General features: G+C 42.9%; 1 protein-coding gene across 1 annotated transcript in view; it reads left to right on the top strand.

The window, feature by feature from the left end:
- The window catches only part of ERCC6 (ERCC excision repair 6, chromatin remodeling factor), a 76084-nt gene that overhangs the window by 11183 nt on the left and 45294 nt on the right, over window positions 1–19607 (top strand). Inside the window, exon 5 of the mRNA XM_082673426.1 lies at window positions 3134–3854. Within this exon, the coding sequence (XP_082529552.1) occupies window positions 3134–3854 (721 nt within the window). The remainder of the gene's footprint in view (window positions 1–3133; window positions 3855–19607) is intronic.

Raw genomic sequence — 19607 nt, 5'->3', positions numbered from 1 at the left:
TCCTTCTCCGTGGTGCTCTATGCTCTGTTTGGTGGGGCAGGAGAACAGAGTGTCTAGGCTTTGTGTACCCCAGCTCTGTATCGCCCAGGTATAGACCTTGGCTACATTCTTTAACCTTTCCAAGTCTGCTTTGAGATGGGCATAAGCATAGTAGACCTTCATTTCTTTGCTCACATGCTTGCCTGAGGTTTCCTTTCCCCTGGTCTCCACATAGCGATCCGTTTCCTAATTGTTGTGAGGATTATCTGATTAAAGAATCCTTTCCTGGAATTAGGTGGGATAAACTTTGCAGCAGTTGGCTTTGCTCCTCTGATCTGGAATGAGATGAGTTGCTTGCTATCACCTTTCCTGTTCAGCATTGTATCTGGATAGTGTAGTAATGTAAGAAGAGAAATAAAACCATCATTATTTACAGCATATGTTATTGGTCATATCAAAAATCTGAAAGGATCAATGGGCAGTCTGTTGGAATTACCATGTGAATTTAGCAGTGTCACTGGATACAAGGTCAATATATAAAAATCAGTCATATTTCTACATACGAGCAAAAGCAAAAAATAAAATTTAATAAAGATGGCAATTACGATCAAAATCAAATACCTGGAAATAACTCTTAGTAAAAAAAGGTAGTTTTCTTCAGCGCTCTCTACATTAAAAACTACAAAATGTCATTGAAAAATTAAAGAAGGCAAATAAATGGGGAGATACACCATGGTCATAGATTGGAAGATACAGTTCTGTCCACTTGTAGTTTCAGTGCAACCCCAATATAAATTACAGGGAGTTTTTTGAGGGAGAGGGTATAGAGTAGGAAGAGTAGGCTGAGGGTGGGTGGCACTAACAACCTGATTCTAAAATTTATATAAACATGCATTGGGTCAAGAATGGCCAAGGCAATCTTGAAGAAGAACAAAATACCCAGACTTATTACTAACCTATAGTAATTAAGACACAGTAGTGGCATAAGGATAGACAAATACACCAATGGGACAGAGTAGAGGGTCCAGCAAACAGACCCACCCATGTGTGGTCACTTGATTTATGACAGATGTGGCAGTACAGTGCTGTGGAGAAGAATCGTCTTTTCACTAAGTGTGCTGGGTTACTCCACATGAAGATAAAGTGAATATTGGCCCATTATACAGTGTACAAAAATAAATTCCAAATGGATTGTAGATTTCACCGTTAAGGATAAAACAAAGCTTTTAGCATATAACAGAGGAAAACATTTTCATGATCTTGGGGCAAAGATTTAACAAGGCACAAAAACAAGGCTCACTGTAAAGGAAAAGATTTGATAAATGAACTATGTTACAACTAAGATCTTATGTCGCTGAAAGATAGCATTTAAGAGAGTGAAAAGGCAAGCTGCAGAATGGGAAAAGATGTTTGCAATATCTGTATCAGTCCAGGGACTTGAGTCCAGAATGTATGAAGAGCTCCTAGAAATCTTTTTTTTTTTTCCTTTTAAAGACAGACCACATATGAGAAAAATGGGCAAAAGATTTGAACATTTTCTTCACAATAGGCTACCCAAAAGATCAACAGATCTTACGTAAAGATTCCCTAGTTCATTAGTCACTAGGGAAATACAAATTACAGCCACAAAGTGGTACTACTCCATGCCTACCAGCATAGCTAAAGTGGAATGGCAAGAATGTGGACCAGTTGAAACTCTCAAACACTGTTGGTGGAACTTAAAATTGCTAGGACCACTTTGGAAATCGGTTTGGTGGTGTCTACTAAAGCTTAATATACCCAAAGAATTATATACATACATTACCAAAAAATGTGTATTGGAATGCTCGTAGCAACATTATTCCTGGTAGCCCAAACCTGGAAACTACCCAAATGTCCAGTAACACTAGAATGGAAAAATTGTGGTAGAGTTATAATAGAATACTAACAGCAGTGAGAATCAACAAACTGCAATTGTATTCAGTAGTAAGTGTGACTCACCCAAGCATAATGTTGAACAAAAGAAACCAGATACAAGTACAGACATTCCCATTTCCATTAAGTTGAAAGCCGGGTACAACTTGTCTACCGTGTTAATAGGTCAGTCAGTATCTGGTGGGGTAGAAGCTGGGAGGCACCATGAAGGGCATATCTGGGGGTCCTAGTAATTTATGCTTCCTGATCTGGATGCTGGTGTTATGGGTTTGTTTTCTTTCTGAAAATCCACTGAGCTGTACACTTAGGATGTGTGCACTTTCTGAGGTATGTTTTTCTTCAGTGCACATTTAATGAAAAACTGCACTGTGCTATTATTGGCCTGCAAGAAATACAGATTTTAGAATATGGATGCCTTCCTATTAAGCCTTTACTTCTTTTGGTATTTTGGCTATGGGTAAAGTAATTTTGCTAGAGATTAATTTCAACTAATGAAAGAGGGATGATCTCTGGGTGGCTTTCTATTATTATGGCATAACTTCCAACTTTAGTTCATCCCTTCAGTCAGTTAACTTCGCACATCTAACACGGTGCTGTTTAGTGGACCTTTTTGCAATAGTGGAAATGCTGTCTGTGTTGTCCATTATGGTAGCCTTTAGCCACATGTGGCTATTGAGTGCTTGAAATGTGGCCAGTACCACTGGGAGAATGAATTTTCAACGTAAATTTAAGTAGCCATATGGTGACTCTCCTGTTGGGCAGTGCAGAGGCAGCATTTATGTTTTACCTATTTAGGTGCATGCTGATTCTTTAGATGTCTGTTTTCAGTTCTGCTGTCTCGTATTTAAGTCCATCTGAATGCTGGTATTAGCAGTGACGTGGAAACTTGGGAGATTGCTTCCTCAAGGGCAGTTGATAAGGAAACATGGTAAAATTTCTGTGTGTTACATATGACTGGGTCTGTCTTTGGATGCACAGAAAGTATATTGATAATGCAGTGTTTTGGGAAAAGTTATTGAGAAGTTACCTTTTTGAATAGGAGTATACTAAATGCGGCACGAATGCCATAGTAAATTTCACTCTGTTCTTCACATACACTATACTTTAGTACGTCATCTACTTTAGTACGTCAGTGATTTTTTTTTCTTTTTTTAATTTATGTATTGAGTAGTGCACATATCCGTTGTTCTCTTGGAAAGTTTTGTGCTAGTGCCCAACGTGTTGTCATCCCTCTTTTCAGAAGCAGAGCCGTCCTCCCTCGGCAGCATGCTCATGCCCGCTCAGGAGACTGCTTGGGAAGAGCTCGTCCGCACTGGTCAGATGACACCTTTTGGTACCCAGATCCCTCAGAAGCAGGAGAGAAAGCCCAGAAAACTAATGCTCAACGAAGCCTCAGATTTTGAACAGTATTTGGCAGATCAAGCAAAACTGTCCTTTGAAAGAAAGAAGCAAGCTTGTAATAAAAGAGCAGCTAAAAAAGCCCCGGCCTCGGCCACTTCTGAGCTGAGCTCAACACTCAGTGAAAACAAACCAGACAAGAGAGGCAAAGTTCTCTCGAAAACAGATGAGCGCTTGAAAAAACACATCAAGAAACTCCAGAAGAGGGCTCTTCAGTTCCAGGGGCAGGTGGGATTGCTAAAGGGAAAGAAACCCTTGGAGTGTGATGTGAGGCCAAAGGCAGAGGGCGACTCTGAGGATGAAGTGTCCGAGTACTTGCCCCCGGAGTGGGAGCAGGGGGAGGCGGCAGGGACTGACCTGTCCGGGGAAGACACCGACTGTGACCGGAGACGGGTGCTCAGTCGCCAGAAACGGCAGAAGAAAGTCACAGTGCAGGAGATTGATGATGACTTCTTTCCAAGTTCTGGGGAAGAAGCTGAAGCCGTAGGAGGAGGAGGAGGAGGTCGGAAAGTAGTGAGATGCCGAGATGATGGAGATGAAGATTATTATAAGCAGCGGTTAAGGTCAGTCTCCAGGGATTGTACTGCTTGCTTTATCGTAGGTGGTAGGTTTATTAATAAATGAGAGTTCTAGTTTAGCGTAGTATATTAGACCTCCATTCATCCAAAGGTTGGACTTCCTGCAATCTTAGCCTGCTAGAACCACCGGAGCCCCTGAGTCCTCGATGGAGCTCACCCAAGATGCTTCTACTTTGGGGTCTTCATTGAGATTTGAGGGCAAGTCTAAGAAGAAAAGCTTAGGGGGAGGGCTGGGCAAGAGGCATGCCTAGGACTAAAGCAGGAGCTGTGTGGGTGGGTGGGAGAGTGGGTGCCCTGCCACAAGGGGCAGGAGGAGGTTGGCTTGTGTAGTGTATGTTGGGTGAAAGTAATTTTAGGAGACTTTCCTTCAAAAAAGAGCTGAAATTAAGTTTTAGTGTATGAAAGAATAAGCTTGCTTTCCTAAATCCCTCCTTCCTTGTCTTGAAAAAGTGGTTCTCTACAGAATTTCAACAATACCATGCCAGAAATGGGCTTCCTATGCCCAGCATACCCTTCCTGTGCCCTGTCTTTTTTTATGCTAGAGACTAACTTTGGCTTCTTATTTCCGTGAATTTGTCAGTGTCTGATGTAAGTAAGTAAAAGGAAGGTGAACACTTTTTTTTTTTTTTTTTGGTGGTACGCGGGCCTCTCACTGTTGTGGCCTCTCCCGTTGCGGAGCACAGGCTCCGGACGCGCAGGCTCAGCGGCCATGGCTCACGGGCCCAGCCGCTCCGCGGCATGTGGGATCTTCCCGAACCGGGGCACGAACCTGTGTCCCCTGCATCAGCAGGCGGACTCTCAACCACTGCGCCACCAGGGAAGCCCAGGTGAACACGTTTGTTTGTGGAGTCCGCACTGCATGTTGCCACACGTCTTCTGAGTCAAGAAAACCAGTGTGTATGCTACAGTCTCCACCGTGTCCCACGGAGCATGACGTTGTGCGACTCAGGTCTCACGCCTTAGCTTTTTAAGAGTGCTGCGAGACTCAAAGGGATGTGGGAATCTGCTTAACAGATTACTTTTTTAATACTTGCTCCCAGGGTGGCTTTTTTCCCCAGTCCTCAACAGTTTTTTCTTGTTTCTCAGTGTAGGGAGACCTAGTTTATTATAATTCTTGTAGCTTTCCACTGGCCTTTGCGAATGAAGATTGACCTGATATTCTTTTCTTCTGTTATTTAGAACTGCCGACACCCTACATCCAAGCTGCCACATACATCCTTTTAGAAGCAGGTGCAGCATAGTTCTTTTCACCAATGATTTGAGTACCTGCAACCTAAGTCCAGGTCTTTAAGAGAGCTGTTACACTCTCACTGTGGTAGTACCTTATGCAGCAAGACAGAGTTGAGGAGTGGCTTAATGTTTGTCATTTCTCATTGTAGCTTGCACATCTGATATCTGTAAAGTTGTCTGAACAGTGAGTGGCATCAGTCTTTTTCTTGACTATTGTAGAGAATTAATAAAAGTGTTGGGCTTCCCTGGTGGCGCAGTGGTTGAGAGTCCGCCTGCCGATGCAGGGGACGCGGGTTCGTGCCCCGGTCTGGGAGGATCCCACATGCTACGGAGCGGCTGGGCCGGTGAGCCATGGCCGCTGGGCCTGCGCGTCCAGAGCCTGTGCTCCGCAACGGGAGAGGCCACAACAGTGAGAGGTCCGCGTACCGCAAAAAAAAATAAAATAAAATAAAAGTGTTAATCTCAACATATTGATTATAAGTGGAATGAATATTCTTCCCATTAAATTGAGTCAATATTAAATATATTTTAAGTATATCAGTATTTTGATCAAGGGCAATTATTTTGATTGAATTTTAAATACAGGTTTAGTTTAAATTCATGACAATAAGTTTTTCTTAATAATGTTAAGATTGTAAAACTGTTATTTCCAAAGCCATATTAGAAGTCAGTTTTTTGCTCAAGTTATAGTAAAATCTCAAATGAATTTTGGAAATATCAATAACTCTAATTGCTACCAAAATACTATAGCTCTTAAAATTTTATAGCTACAGTTATTAAGGTAGATAATTGTTAAATTGCAGATATCCACATTGAAATGTTTATACTGCATCTCCTTTGGTACCCTTTGGATTGGGGGATGTTAAAAAAACAAAATGCTCAGGATTGAGAAGCATATTAAGAATATTTTAAAACTGCCAGTCACTCTATACTTTGTTATTTCTTGTTGTTGATCTTTGTAGACAGAATGAAATTGTAATGGTATCCCCTTGAGGGAAGAAAAACACTTTAGGATTTCTTATCTTAGCACTGGTTTGTTGATGGATAAGAAGAATAAAGCCCCATACAGTTTACAACATAGAAAATGAGTTTTTCCTAATGGTTAGAATTTAGGAATATGTACCCAAGGTAGGTACCTTTTGGACTTAAATATGTGTTGGTTATAGCCCTGTTGATTATAATGCTGTTTTGAACCCTTAGAAGTGAAAGTGGGCGACTCCTAGACTTCTCACCCCCTTTATTCTCTCCACTTGGAGAGTCTTAGGTCTTTCATTAGCTCTAGATTAGTCCTAACTAGGTGTCTTTAGTTTTAGCTGACGCTCAGTGGGAATTTCCTGTCAGGCCTTTTCTACAGCTTAACCTTTTCTGCATCTGGCTAGTAGATGATCCTGCTTTCTCTGACTTAGCCCAAGACCTCAGATCAGTCTTGGAAGTTTTAAGCATCTTATAAAATGCCCGTGTATTTTGCCTTTCCAACATTTTTATCCTGCTTTCTTCTCTGTTCTGTTGCATTTGGAGGCTGTCTGCTCAATGGTGTTCCCTGATTTTCATACCTTTGATAATGTACCATGATGGATGGGCCACTTCTTAGAAGCAAATATTCTGTCGTTTCTTATTCATGTTAATGCTAACAGATCTTACAAAGCATCCATTATTTTTTATTTTAATTTTGGGGTACTCACGTTTCCATTAGGGTATGGCTCTCAGTTGTGAGGTCTTCCTTAAAATCTATTGCTGCTTTAGAAAGCTAGGGTCTGGGAGCTCCAGGTGCCAAACACTTAACAGAAATAACACACATTCAGTGTTGGGTGATATATGTCCCTGGTGAGCCCAGAGCGGCCTAGAAGACCAAATATTTCATACGTGCACCTTTCCCCGCCAGGTGAACAGAGATCTGCAATCCCGGTTCCCTCAGTGTAGTTGGTTCATTTTCCAGTTGAGATGTGAGGTCATCTCCATTGCTTCATCTTTGCTCTCACTGCATGAATGCACATCTCCATTCTAGGACTGGCGTCTAGGGGTTCCTGTGAGGAATCTGCAGTCTTTTAGGGAACGTGGGCACAGATGGGACCTAACCAGTGTGCAGGGCGTAATGAAATCAGACTGAGGTATTTGGGGAAGATTTTGTGGAGGACGTTCATCCCAGCACTGGGCCTGGTCTGTTGGGTCATTCAGATATGTTGATATGGACCTGAGGATGCAGGTTAAAACTTGCCACATTTACCCCCAAACTTCAGGTGCATCACTGAACAGGAAAATACTTGCATTGCTTTGGGGGCACGTTGTTTCCTCAAGGGTCTCGTCTGGATTGCTTTGGGTATTGGCATGGTGGCCGTGGTCTGCAGAGGAGTCCAGTTGCTAAGCTGCCACTTCAAGACAGGGAGGGCACAAGCCCTTGCCTTTGCCAGCCAGCTCCCACCTTTGGCAGTGGTAATCTGTTCGGGGGAGACTGAGGCCTGTTTGGCTTCCCTGGGAAAGAGTGCCGCAATCCATTGGTGATGTCTACCTTGGCACGGGGACAACAGGGGGAAGTAAGCAACATGCTGTTTGCCAACAGTGAGATATAACAAACAAAAAATGTCACCAACTCATGCCTCTTTCCCCAGCAGTGGACGTACTGCTTGGGTCGGACTTGCAGTGTAGGTCCGTTGACACCCCGAGTGAGAGGATGCACTTCCAAATAAGGTCTGTCTCCTGCTGGCACGACTAGGGAGAACATTTATAATTTGACTTAAACCTATACTCTGAATCTCTCCTTTCTATTTCCATTTGCCAGCCATGACTGCTTAAGTTGCTCACCTAACAGCTGTATTTTCTTGGCAATGAGCATAGACTAAGGCAAAGATTCCCAGCCCATGGGCTGATCCTGCAGAATCACTGGGGGCTCCACCGTTGGAGGTGCTGATTCAAAATGTGTACGTGGGACTACCAGGTGGTCATTTAAAAAGGCTTTCCCAGGTGATTCTGAGGCACCGGCATGTTTGGGAACTACTTTGATATATATAAGTGGACTTTATATATTCTCTTCCTTTCTGAGGCCGTAAGTTTTGGCAGATTGAGTTTGTATATCATTTTCTCTAAACTTTATGTACCCTGCACAATTGTGTTTACATAGGAGAGGGCCTGGGCAGGAGCTTTGGGGCCAGTTTATTCAGCTCAGTGCTGTGTATAATAGTTCATCGGGTTCTTACCAGGGTGTGTGCTTGAGAATCCCCTGGGGAGCACCTTTAGGGCTCAGCCCGGAGCAGCAGGAGCTGGGCACTGCACTTGGGCTTTGAGCTCCCACTAATTCTGAGGTGAGGTTGGTAGCATTCTTCCTTATCAGAGGCCCTTACGATGTCCCCATTTAGGAAACCTTTGAGGAGGTTGGAAAGAATTGTTGGTAAGGATGTTGGGATTTGAGGATGTAATGCTCAACTCTAGCCCGAAGTTAGCTTGGTATTGCTGCCGGGATAAATCCCCACCCCCCCCCCCCTCAGTCAGTGGAACAGTAGAATTTAGAAACAGACTCTTCAGTAGGTGGTGCCTGAGTCACCTCAGATTATCTGGTACTTTGGGCCAAGCTGCTGAGATCACAGCCTGAAATGGATTTGAACTGGTACCTCCAGATAGTTTGAAGGCTTCCCGTACCCTGCTCCTGACCTTTCACTTTTGATAATTCCTTGTTTTGTGTGTGTGTGTGTGTGTGTGTTTTTTTTTTTTTTTTTTTGTGGTACGCGGGCCTCTCAATGCTGTGGCCTCTCCCGTTGCGGAGCACAGCCTCCGGATGCGCAGGCTCAGCGGCCATGGCTCACGGGCCCAGCCGCTCCGCGGCATGTGGGATCTTCCCAGACCGGGGCACGAACCCGCGTCCCGTGAATCGGCAGGTGGACTCTCAACCACTGCACCACCAGGGAAGCCCCCAGTTCCTTGTTTTTTAATAGTGAAATTGTGATAATATTAAGATAGAAAAAACTACCTGCACCTCTCTTTTTTTATATTTCATTCCAGCCTTTGATCCTATGCATATATATCTTTCAGTTGTTCTAATTATAGTAGGCTGCACAAACACTTTATCTTGGCCTTTTCAGGGTTATCAGTTTGCCCATGATGTCACTGGTTAAGAGCTGGGATTTGAAGCCAGGACCGGGTTGTGTAAACGGCGGTTTCCTTTCATTTGTGGAATTGGGTGGAATGGGCAGTACCTATGTGTGGCCACATGGTGGTGCCAAGAATCAGAACATAGCTACCCCTACCTCCCTGGGCTGGAGACCAAACCCTAGACCCAAGTCAGCTGGGTAAAGATTTGGGGAGATTGCTAGGGACTCTAGAAAACCTGACTGATCTGGTGTGGATGGGCATAGCATTTGCCTCGTGGTGTGGTGTAACTCGCGTCTGTAGTCATGACACCGGTTGATGTAACTGGCTTCTAATACAGTTTTGTCGTTAGAGGTTTTTCTTTTCTTTTGCCCCATTTTGAACTTTATTTACCGTGAATAACTTTGAGTTAAAAAAGATCAGGGCTTCCCTGGTGGCGCAGTGGTTGAGAGTCCGCCTGCCGATGCAGGGGACACGGGTTCGTGCCCCGGTCCGGGAAGATCCCACATGCCGCGGAGCGGCTGGGCCCGTGAGCCATGGCCGCTGCGCCTGCACGTCCGCAGCCTGTGCTCCGCAACAGGAGAGGCCACAACAGTGAGAGGCCCGCGTACCGCAAAAACAAACAAACAAACAAAAGGTCAGATGGCTCCATTCATTGTGTAAATCTTACAGAGTATCTTCTAAGCCCCCGTAAGACTTAATCATCTGGGAAAATGGTATCTTCAGCACCCTGTCTCTTGAGCACTGTGGCTTCTGTGGCCAGGGGCGAGTTGGATCCTGGTTTGGAGGGTTTAGCTGTATACATGCATAGTTCTAGGAGGGGAAGGCTGTCGGTATTTTCAGATGCCGAAATGAGTAAAGCTGAGGAGGATGAATGTTGAAAAAAGCCTCTTGGATTTGAAATTTGGAGGCCCTGAGCAAGGGTGGTATCCATGGGTGAGGGAGGAGGTGGTTATGAGAGCTAAGATAGCCGACATTAGTGAGTGCTTACCACTTGGCAGTGCTTCGCTGTATGTGGCTCTATTGGCTTAGTCCTCACAGCGCCCTAGGAGATAGGTACCTGAGCCGAGAAGGCTGAAGTCCTTTGCCCAGGATAGCAGCAAGTGGAGAAGCCGGTGGTTTGGGTCAGGAGGGAGTGGCCTGTCAGTGTGGACTGGTGCGGTGGGCTCAGAAAGCGTGGCCTCAGTGATCACTTTCTCCCATTGCTTGATGAGGACCAAGCCCACACTTTTGCAGGCCCCATTCCTTTGCTTGAAACGGCGCTGAAGGCCATGCCTCCTAGAACCACAGTCTCAGCTGCTCTGTCTCCATTTTATTGTTTTCACCGAGCCTCTTCCTCTTCCTTTTGCCTAGAGCCAATCCCTTTGCAGCGCGATCGTCCCATGTTTATCCTTCAGTTGCATCTTTGTGCTGCCCATGGATTCAGGTCACACTTAGGCAAAGGCCAAATTATTGATACAGTGTAGAGCTTGATTTGCTTGTACCTTTAAAAAAAAAAAACAAAACGCAGATCATTTGATTTCTAAAAATCTGAATTTGGTAAAAATTTAGTCTAGGTTTGATCCAGAAACTAAGTATAATTATTTGAAGATTGTTCTTGTCATCAGTTTCTGGGAGTTGATTTCTTTCTCAAGAAATAAACTTGTGTTCTTTTCTTCTTCTAGGACTCTATATTTTAAAGAGAGAAGAAAAAGTTAACTCCCTTTAGGACTTTTCCTAGAGAGCATCCTGGCTTCTTTTAAATGACGAAGCTAAGACACAAATGAAGACTAATTCTGCTCCGTGCTCTGCACACACCTCTCATCCTCAGCCCCAGTGCATAATTGTCTGCATCAGTCTTAATTTACTCTGTGAGATCTGGACTCCTAACTGAGAGTATTTCATCTGCTCAGATGTGCCAATTAAGTCCACCAGATAGACCATAAAAAGGCAGATAAGAAAAGTAAAACACTGAGTATCTCAATTTAGCAAATTAGACTAATCTGTAAGGAATTCTTAGCTGTCTGAAATAGAAAACTTATTGCACTACAGAAATGCAAACTATATTAAATACCCAGCTAGGTGCCTTGAGTATATTTTTAAAAAATCAAATTGTACTCACTGTGCTTCTGTTGTAGAATTTTTTCATGGATATTGCAATAAGCGGAGAACGATCCTGAGAGTGAAATTTCACTCTATATTAGAAATGATTTAACTGTATGATGTGTGACTTTTCCCTCACAATCGCTACAGATCTTGGTGGCTCTTACAACGTAAAAATGAAAACAGAGCAATAAGGTCAGTTGTAAATTTCAAACAGCAAAGTAAGTGACTTCCTTGAAATTTTGGAGAGGGCACGTTCATTTTATTCATATATAATCTTGGGCTACTAATATTTGATAATTCCCATTAATAGGTATATTTTGCCTTTTTTGTAGGTTGGTGTAGGCATTTGAGTATAGGCGATACCTCCTTTTATTGCCTTTCGTTTTATCGTGCTTACAGATAACTGCACTTTCTACAAATCGAAGGTGTGTGACACCCTGCCTTAAGCAAGTCTATCATTGCCATTTTTCCAGTAGCGTTTGCTCACTTCATATCTGTGTCACATTTGTAATTCTCACAGTATTTCAAACTTTTTCATTATTATATTTGTTATGGTGATCTGTGATCAGTGATCTTTGACGTTACTGCTATGACTCACTGAAGGCTCAGATGATGGTTAGCGTTTTTTTGGCCAACCATTTTTTAATTAAGGTATGTACATTGTTCTTTTAGATATAATGCTGTCACACACTTAATAGACTACAGTCTAGTGTAAACATAACTTTTTTTTTTTTTTCTTGCGGTACACGGGCCTCTCACTGTTGTGGCCTCTCCCGTTGCGGAGCACAGGCTCCGGACGTGCAGGTTCAGCGGCCATGGCTCACGGGCCTAGCCGCTCCGCGGCATGTGGGATCTTCCCAGACCGGGGCATGAACCCGCGTCCCCTGCATCAGCAGGTGGACTGTCAACCACTGCGCCACCAGGGAAGCCCCAACATAACTTTTATATGTGTTGAGAAACCACAAAATTCATGTGACTAGCTTTATTGCAATATTTGCTTTGTTGCGGTGGTCTGGAACCGAACCTGTGATATCTCCAAGGTATGCCTGTATATCGGTTTGTCTGGTATTAAGTGTATCTTATGTGTTTGTTCAGCCCAGATTACCTGTAGTCAAAAGAATTACTAAGCTGATTTTACTATTACTTGGAAAAGTTGGCAGGTGTCCAGTGAAGAGTGAGTTTTGACCCACTCTGCACAGTAGCGAGGTGGGGAAGGAATCATGTTATCGTACAAAAACGAAGGCCGTCTTTCCTCTCCTCAAATTTTTTTTTTTTTTTTTTTTTGCGGTACGCGGGCCTCTCACTGTTGTGGCCTCTCCCGTCGCGGAGGACAGGCTCCGGACGCACAGGCTCAGCGGCCATGGCTCACAGGCCCAGCAGCTCCGCGGCATGTGGGATCTTCCCGGACCGGGGCACGAATCCGTGTCCCTTGCATCGGCAGGCGGACTCTCAACCAGTGCGCCACCAGGGAAGCCCATCTCCTCAAACTTTTAGCACTAATGTTTTTTGAGACAAATTTGAATTGAAGTTTTATAATTTGATTTGCTCTTGTGCAGTTGTTTTCATTTTTTTTTTTTTGTATAGCATTTCATTTTCATTGTATAGCATTTAAAGAGGTGATTATTGACCTTTTGGCTGGTGCTATGAGCAAAGGGGTGAATTTTGGAAGTTTGAAAATACTTTTTGAGAGGCAAGATTATGCAACAGTTAGGAGCACAGACTCCGGGTTAGAATCTTCACGTTGGTGATCTTGAGCAGGCTGCTTTACCTGTCCCTGCCTACCTTTCTTTAATTGTGAAAAAGGGATTAAGAATAGTATCTGTCTCATAGGGTTGTAAGGATTAAATTATTTAATACATGTAAATACTTAGAACAGTGCCCAGCACACAGTGAGCATTGGTAACCATTAGTTGTTATTATTACTTAGAGTTTGTTTTCTGCCTCTAAATTTAAAAAACGTATACATAATATATATGTATATATAATTTCAAAACACAGCTTGTCCAGAGCTAGCCAGTGTTACTTAAGGAGGTAATATATGGCATAGGGGGTAGAAATCACAGGCCATGGCGTCAGAATGCCAGTCTCCCCTAATAGCTATGAGGTCTTGTATATCTCCCCATTTGTATATGGGGATCTTAGCAGTACCTTCTTCAAGGGTGATAGGAGGATTACAAAAGGTAATACATCTAAGATATTTGGCAAATGTCAGACAATCAACAAATATTAGCTTCTCTTGTTATTTGCATGCCCACTAGGTAAAACATTTACTACAAAGATTCCATCAAGCCAGTAAGAGGGTCTGTGAGAATCATGAGGAAGAGCTTATATAAATATTGATATGTATGAAGATGTGATGTTCTTCCAAGGTAAAAAGCACTTTAACAATTGTATGTAATATGCACAGGCAACTCAATAGCTGTTATAAACTTAGTGTTGTTTGATGTTAGGCTTTTCTTACCTCTAATACATTTTTTATTAGTATGATTAAGGTCCACTTAGTGATAAAATATCTATATGACTATAAGTACATTATCAGTAATTGTTTGGGGAGAAATAAAAAATTATTTCTCCTTTGAACAAACTAGGGGTCACTAGACGTCTGCCCAGGGGGCATTCTTCCAACCTCACAGCCTGCTTATTGGTTCTGAGTGTGGATAGGTCAGGATTACACTTTGGTTCCTCACAATTTTCTCTGTTCTGAGGTCAGTGTTCCAGATGCTTCTCTTGTGCCTTATAAGGCTTAGTTTCCACATTCCTTGCTGTACTAGGTGTGTAGGACATTGTGCCTAGAGTGACCATGATAATCTTGATCTTGACTGATAGTACAGGTGCAGTAGCATGATGGCCTTCTAGACTTGGGGGCTGCACTTAACTCCTGCCTGCCCAAGATTGCGATTCCAAGTGTTTTGACATTTGTTACTATTTATTCACGTTTAACCTACAGTTAACTAAAATTTCTCAATTTTACTTTTTTTTGTGTAATCTCCTGCCCATAATTATAAGATAGTATCTGACATGTATGTAGTATTAAAAAATAGTTTCTAAAGGGTATAGTATACATATTATCTCATTTAGTCCTATAAGGACCTATTATTTGGCTCACTGTGGTCGAGGAGACAAATACAGTGGTGTTAAATGATGTTTCTAAAGTTCGGACCTCCCCTTACTAGTTATGGACCTGCATCTGGTTTTCCCTTCTCAGTGGGTATCTTAAATCTGTGCTTTTTGCTGGGTTCTGCTCTAATGGCCGCCCCTGGAGTCTGAGGGACTATAGGAGTTAGAAAACCTCCCAGTGAATAACACACTCACCTCATTTTGTTTGGTTGCAGCTGTGACTATTATATGTATGGATTAAAGAAAAAGATGAAAGTGGGAACACTAGAAACATTATTTCCTTTCTAGTGATGTAAATATAGGGCTAGTTAAACTTCTTTTTTCCTCTGCTAGAAGATCAAGTCTTTCATAAAAAGTCGAACCTTTTGCTCAGCCTTTCCCACCTGGTCCTAGGGAGGCTTGGACCCAAACTCAGGACTCCTGATTTCTTCCAATCAGCTGGTGTGCAAAAACCAGTCTTGTTGCAAAGTGAATCCCCTGGGAACCCCCCAAAAACAGACATCAGGGCTTGAAAATAACTTACAAAATTTTTGTCATTCAACATAGTGAGCTTAACCTCCTCTCCTTTTTTTTCCTCCTTATAAAATTCTAAATTAAACACCTGGCTTTGCAGTCACCCTCTGCCAGGCCTCCTTCTTTGCAGTGGGCCCAGCCACGTTTAGGCAGTGGCTACAGCTCGGAGTAGTACTTTAAAGTCACGTATGTAGAAGGGGTAGGAATGCAGCAGGAGGCAGGCCCTAAAGGAGGTAGAACGGGGCGTTTCTTGAACCCATTTCTGAGGGACCCACTTTGACCGTTTTCAAGCCATGCTTCTCTACCCCTGGTGTCTTCCTCATCCCCAGCCCAATTCAGAACCTCATTCATTCATTCCCTGAGCATTTATTGAGCGTCTTGTGAGGTGGGCATTATACTAGTCTCTAAAGATACAAAAATGACTGAGACAGTCTCCCTCAGTCTAATGGGGGAGACAGATACGGATTTCAAAAGATGCTAACACTCTGGTAGGTGCTAGCGTTCTAGTGGAGACGTCAGGTGTGCCCAGGTGCCATGGTGTTGGGAAGGCACCTACTTGGAGGATGCGACGCCTAACTGGCCGGTCAGGGATGGCTTCTTCCAGAGGTGCTACTCGGGCAGAGCTCTGAAGGGTACACAGGTGTGTGGGGGAGAGAGGTTGGGGACAGTACGGGGCATGCACATGCACAGAGAGGAGGCTCTGAATTTCAGCACAGTGGCAGCTAGCTGTGTTTTTCTGCCCTGGCATTTTTGAACATCCTTGAAATGCTGGAAATTCTCCTTCGAAAATAAATTAACTTCTCAGGTGTATTCTAAGGGTTCCATCGACAAGGCGTGCCTGTAGGTTACAACTGAAGGACGTATGTTTCTGGTGCAGTTCAGCTGACTGTGCAGCGTTGCTAGCAGCTTGGCCCTGGGTCCACGTTGCTTCTGACAGATCATTATCGCAGTATCAGCCCCAGGTCCCACAGCCTGGGCTGATTTCTCATTCCTGCGTGAGTGTGGCGAAGCCAAGGAGCATTTGCCCTGCCTGCATCTGATTGGAATTGTAAGTTTATGTTTATTACTGGGTTCTCCTCTGAGTAGCTGCCAGTGGAGTCGGCAGCGGGCTGACTACGGCAGTCGCGTGGGGAGTTGGAAACCCTGCCAGAGAACACCAGGCCCACTTGGTTTTATGTGGCTGCAGCTGTGACTCTTACATGTGTGGCTCTTTTAAAACGAGAGGAAAGAAAACATGAAAAAGTTATTTCTTTTCCAAAAACGTAAATATTGGACTATTTACCCCCCCCCGCCCCCACTTTTAAAATCTGTTATCTAGCTTATTTGTCGAAAGAACAGAATTTAGACATTTCGAGGCCATTTCAGAGTTTTAAGATTTCAGATCACTGGGGTCCAGATCTTAATTTTGACTTGCCCCCAACCAGTTTTAGGTCATTCTGTAGCTATCTTTTTGTTACTGTTGCATTAAACGTGGCCATACTTCATGTCAATTTACTGTTTACAAATCTGTTATAGAACTTTTAAATTGAGATATTCCAGCAGATACCGTCTGCTGACTAGGTGTCGTTACTCATGGTGATCATGCTATTCACAGTCATTTACTGAGCCTCCATTTAATATCATAGTTTTTGTGCAAATATACGTGTTCAGGAGTTCCATCAAGCATTTGTGGTGCATTGCGTTATCACATGCAGATTGTATTGGACTATACATTGCTTCTGTTTCTTCCTTTGTAAGTGAACATTATAGTTCACTCAGGGTTGTGTGAGGATTTCATTAAGTAGATATGATTATATATAATAACATTAATTCATTAAGCACCTGTTATATTCTAGGCTTGTGCTAAGTGCTTTCTATGTGGCACCTCATTTAATTCTCCCCTAAATCCAGTGAAGTACATGCCGCTGTTCCCCCGTCTCAGAGTCGAGGAAACTTAGATGCTAAAGAGGTTAAGTTGCTTGCTGAGGGCTAAAGTGCTAATACATGGCAGTAGAATTTGATTCTAGACCGTCTGAGTCTGAGGGTTTGGGCCTGTGCTCACTGCATGTGTCAGACCCGCTTCATTCATCCCCCTTTACACCTGCTGGCTGGACAGGTCGCTTGGCCTGCCAGGCTGTAGGACCAGCGAGTTAAGCACACTAAAGAGGGCAATTTTAGACCCTGGTAGCATCTGGGATGGGAAAGGCATCTGTTTCTCTCAGAGTTCAGGTGAATCTGGCCCTCCTCCACCCCCCATCGTGTGCCACGTGGTACTTCTTGTCAACCAGCACTTGGTGCTGCCCTGCTTCAGCGTGCGCGGGTTAGACGGTCAGGTCTCTTGGCTGTAAACCACATGAGGAATTACTGCTTTCTATACCAGGAGAATCTCTTAGCCTGAGCCACACATGCATGTGGTTTTGTAACCCTGGTACTCTGTCTTTAATATGTGTATATGATTCTACTGGGGCGATTTGTCTTTACAATGATACAAATACTTGTAGGCAATAATGATTTTTCCCCACCACCTTTAGTCATCTGTTAGCCAAACTGAATAAACATTTGTCTCTTTTCATCTTTCTTTACAAAGCGGAAGGCACTGGAATGCAGTCATTTCTGTAGTGGCTTATGTGGTTTCCTAGGTGCTGTGTGTTCTGTGGCGACATGATGCCTGTATGTTTTAGAAGGGAGGGAGGAGGAGGAAGCTGAAAATCTGTTGAAACAGAGTGATGCGGTGGGAAATTTAACAGCCACAAAGACTAACTGGCTAAGTCTAAGGTAATAGCTATCATTTATCAATGGAGGGTAATGTGTGGTACTCCTGTATGTAAGATATTTCACAACCTCATTGTGTCAAACTTGTTAAGCCAGGATCTTCTGTTTTTCTTTTTCTTCCTGTACAATTATTTTTGAGTAGTTGCACAATGAAGTATTCTTAAGTGGCTGTGATAGGTTTTGTGATTTTTCCACAAAATTTGTATTATCCACATATTCGCTAAAAACAATTATCTTTTAATATGCAGGTGTTTGGTTCTGAGCTCTGATGGTAAGAATGTGGGTACTGAGGACTGTCTCATTATCTGAAATTGCCTGCTTGCTAAACTTCAGATAGTGAGAAGCAGGAATTCAGATATATACATTAGGAAAACGTTTATACATCATTTGGGTTTCTAAGTTCCAATGGTAAGGGTTACCTTTATACCAGGGTTTCTCAACTTTGACACACTGATGTTTGAGACCAGATAACATTTTGTTGTGGAGGACTGTCTTGGACGTTGTAGGTTGTTCAGCAGCATCCTGGCCTCTACCTGCTAGATGCTAGTAGTGTTTCTCCCCTCCCCCTCAGCAGTTGTAACAACCAGTTATGTCTGCAGACGTCACGTTACCCTGGGGTGGGGGTGAGGGGGTTGCCCTCGGGGGATGGCCAGATTGCCCCCTGTTGAGAACCACTGCACTTACCTAAATTTGTAGATAATGTGGAACTCAGAAGAGTAGCAGAGACTATTATAGCCACTTAGAGGCATTTCATTTCATCAATTGCATGGTGATTTTAAGGAAGAAAAATACAAATAAAAGGGAGAAAGAGATCACCTTTAGAAGTTAAGCACAAAAAGGCCATTACATTTTTCCCATAAAAAGACTGTCACATATTAAACCTTATGGTTATGTGACAGCTGTTTCCTTAGACTTGGCCATACTGTCTCTTTCATTGACTGTTCTCTGGAAATCACCAGCACTGCTCATTTATAGGTTCTCTTAGTGCCCTGCGAAGCAGTTTCAAATCACCAACCAATTCTTCCTTACTGATCCTCAGCTAGCCCTTCCTTTCCTTACTCTGAAGAGCTGAAATTTTCAACAAGACCAGAATTTATCAGAGGACGTGCTTTAAAGGTCCTCCAGCATCTAGTGCACGGGGCTGTGTTTGGCCTCTGTGCTGATTTGGTAGTTGGTGCTGGAAAACATACCGTTCCTCCAACTGGGCAGGGTGTGCGGTATCATCCTTCCATGTTCTCCTTTACCTTCCCTCACACTTTCTCTATTACTCCTGCATAGTCAGTGGCAGAGAAATGCCTTCTTACTGTGTTGCTGTTCTCATTCCCTTCCTGTGAGCTTTTTACTTGGAAGGCATTTATCTGTGTTATTGTTTTATTTCATTTCCACATTTTGTGAAATTCAAAGTGTCAGTTGCATGCATACTGAAAAAAGCCATCCTTTTATTATGGAAGTGACTAGAATATGAGGCTGTTGACTTTTTTTTCCCACTTGTGACCCCAGTGTCCATTATAGTTATATAGGTGCAAAATTAGTCTGGCTAAATGGCTGTACCTTCCCAACAGCCTTGCTGTATTGCTAATACTTTCAGATCTTCAGACGTTTCTTTTGTTATGCATACATGGCGTCACCCTTCTGAAATATAAATGTTCATCTTATTTCGCGTCTGAAAAGCATCATATAACTAAATTTATAACTTAGGTTTTATTTAGTGGACACATTTTTTCCTCAGTGGTATAATTATCAGTCCTTTATATTGTTGATGCCTCCCCTTAATTAAGTCATCAGTATGTGAATCTGATATATAGTAATTTTGACCAAAAATTTGCTTTATGTTCAAGATGTGCTGTTTTATGCTATGACCATCATATCTTTAGCACAGAAATAGTAATTATAAATAAAATTTATTTCTTCTTACGTTGTCATTTTGGAGCTATGACGTTTAGTATCTATAAATTTAGTTATATT

The sequence above is a fragment of the Grampus griseus genome (genome assembly GCF_964374135.1).
Source record: "Grampus griseus genome assembly, chromosome: 16".
Lineage (NCBI taxonomy): Eukaryota > Metazoa > Chordata > Mammalia > Artiodactyla > Delphinidae > Grampus > Grampus griseus.
The sequence above is the reverse complement of the archived record's forward strand: the minus strand, read 5'-3'. Positions and strand labels throughout refer to the sequence as shown.